We start from the raw sequence: 2,714 nt of genomic DNA on the forward strand, positions 1-2,714 counted from the left end.
AAGGGCTTTGCAAGTTTAGATACAACAGTACAAGTACAATGGCAAAAGCCTCCTAGTATAAATAAGGCCAGAGACTATAGTAAAATGAATATGGTATTTATTTCTAATGGCATTCAATGATGGTAGTCAATCTCCATATGTTGTGTTGAATTAGTATGTTACTGTTAGTATCTGAAATGCAACATTTCCTTCTCACTGTCTTTGTCGGAAGTAGAATGCTTCTGGTGCTGGTCACACATCAGCAGAGACCAGTGCAATCGTTTCTTTTGTTGGTGCAAACTGTTCACAAGAGAATTTGTGTCGTTGCATATAGGCCCTAACATGAAGAACGTTTTCTAAAAGTTCCCTCGCATCTTATTGTGCAGTTTTGTTTTTATTAAGTTCACCTGAGAAACAGTCTTTGAACTGCAGTGTTGCAAAAAGGTAGGGACAGCAAAGAAAGAGTAAACAACCCAAATTCAATAAAGTCTTTGTCCCCAGCGGCATCCATGTGTTTGACAACTTCAATCCAAAACTGCTCAACTTGGTTGTCCTGAGTATGAGGCCAGTCAATCGTAGGCAAAACTCTCCACTGCTACTCCAATTGTCCAAGGTAGTCACAAACCAATGTCAAAAAAGAGGTATTAGCCAATTTAGCTCGTGGAGGGCTGAGTGCAGGGGAAGTATTTAGTACGTTAACTGATTCAGTCACCCGGATGTTTGGTGATAATCCCTGTTTCACCTGTTTCACAGACTCCAACATGAAATTTCGATACCTACTCTTGATGTCTTTGACAATGGGAATGGTTAGTGTGTGTTTTGAAAGCTCCAGCTGAAAGCAACTCTAAAATCGACTGTGCAAAGTGGTAAGTAATGTGACTCAAAGGTGATATCATAGTTTAACACATCAGTCCGGTTCTCAAAAATAAATTCTCAGCAACAAGCTCTAGCCACAATTATTCACACATTCCAACTGAAACATTTGGTTTCTGCTCCAGGATTAAAGAAGAATTAAAAGGAGAAAAATAAGGTAAATTTTGTTCACCGGATTGCTGTTCAGCACTGTAATTTCTTATTTTGCCTTTGGCTATGTAAAAGTGTAGCTTCTGTTTGTCGAATTGATTAAGAACCCTGTTCACACAGGAACTAATGGAAACCCACCTTCCTTCAGAAACGTGCAATATCTTCTGGTGGACTGGTAGTCACAGAAAGGCCGAGTGACAGGGTGTGTGGGGTTGGGGACTGATGGGTGACACTGAAAGAGATCAGGTGATGGTAAGAGAGAGGGAACTTGGTGATGCAGAGATAAGACATTAGGTGTGAGGAGCTTCTCAGATTCTAAACTTCCACAATGCTGACTGGGACAGAGCACCCTTGATTAATGAGGAGATATCCTTTCCCCCTCTTGTTGCACAGTGTTAAAGTCAGTGGCCTCTGGTGATCACCTTCTGCAGGTGTATTTGCTCACTTTATCACGAAGCTCTTTCGATTTGACACCATAAATGATAGGGTTGAGCATGGGGGGGACAAGGAGATAGAAGTTAGCGAAGGTGACATGTACATGGGAAGCAATTCCTTGACCAAACCTCTGTGTCAGGTAGGAGAAGAGGGAGGGAGTGTAAGACATCAGCATCACACAGATGTGGGATGTGCAGGTGTTAAGGGCTTTCTGGTGGGCTTTCTTGGAGGAGATTCTGAGGATGGCTGTGATGATCAGAACATAGGACAGGGCAATGAGTGCCAGGTCTGACCCGTTGACTACAATTGCTATCACCAAGCCATACGTCCTGTTGACTGTGATGTCCCCACACGACATTTTTGCCACAGCCATATGCTCGCAGTACGTATGGGGGATAATGCGGTTGGCACAGAATGGCTGCCTGCTCAGGAGCAGGGGCAGGGGCAGAATGAAGAGAACAGCTCTTATCAAACCCACTAGCCCTAGCTTAGCTATTCGTGCATTGGTGAGGATGGTGGCATATCTCAGAGGGTTACATATGGCAACATAACGATCGAAGGCCATTGTCACGAGGACAGCTGACTGCATAACTGAAACTGTGTGAATGAAGAACATCTGGGTGAGGCAGCCACTCACAGTAATGCCTTTCAAATTGAACCAAAATATACACAGTGCCATCGGCACGAGGGAGGTAGACATGCCGATGTCTGTGAGTGCCAGCATGCAGAGCAGCAGGTACATCGGCTTGTGCAGGGTCTGCTCTTTGCCTACAACAAACAGAAGCATGAAATTTCCAAACAGGCCAATAATGTAGAATGTAAAGAAAGGGATGGAAATCCAGAGATGGGCAACTTCCAGGCCAGGAATGCCTATTAGGATAAATGGTGAAGGTTCAGAGAGAGTGAGGTTGAAAGCTGCCATGAGGTGTTCGATACGTCGATCGTGCTCAGAAATACTTAAGGTGCCTGTGAAGGAAGAGAAACACAGCAAGGGGGGATTACACAGTTTATAAGAATTAGCATGGTAAATATGTTATAGGGATTTAGAAAGTGGTGTGTGCAGTGAGGTGGGAACATTTACAGATGGCACCAGATTACTTAGGTCATAGTCAAGTCCAGAGACGTCCTCAGAAGGCGCTACCCAAGCCAGATAAATGGGCAGCATGATGGCATATAAACTTGGATGTCAATATCTGCAACGTGTATGCCATTGGATGGAAAATATTGAACTCCTCAAACATCTTACGAGGTTCTAAATTTGACTATATGAATTCAGT

The 2,714-nt window shown here is 43.7% G+C and overlaps 1 protein-coding gene across 1 annotated transcript; it reads right to left on the bottom strand.

Annotated features, from left to right (window-relative positions):
- Positions 1-1,420: 1,420 nt before the first annotated feature.
- LOC135979906 (olfactory receptor 52E2-like) lies at positions 1,421-2,359 on the bottom strand. Its single transcript, XM_065580045.1, has one exon. It carries the CDS (start codon positions 2,357-2,359, stop codon positions 1,421-1,423), a length of 939 nt encoding a protein of 312 aa, XP_065436117.1.
- Positions 2,360-2,714: the final 355 nt, after the last annotated feature.

The sequence above is a fragment of the Chrysemys picta genome, unplaced genomic scaffold, assembly GCF_011386835.1.
Source record: "Chrysemys picta bellii isolate R12L10 unplaced genomic scaffold, ASM1138683v2 scaf1379, whole genome shotgun sequence".
In the NCBI taxonomy this organism is placed as follows: Eukaryota; Metazoa; Chordata; order Testudines; family Emydidae; genus Chrysemys; species Chrysemys picta.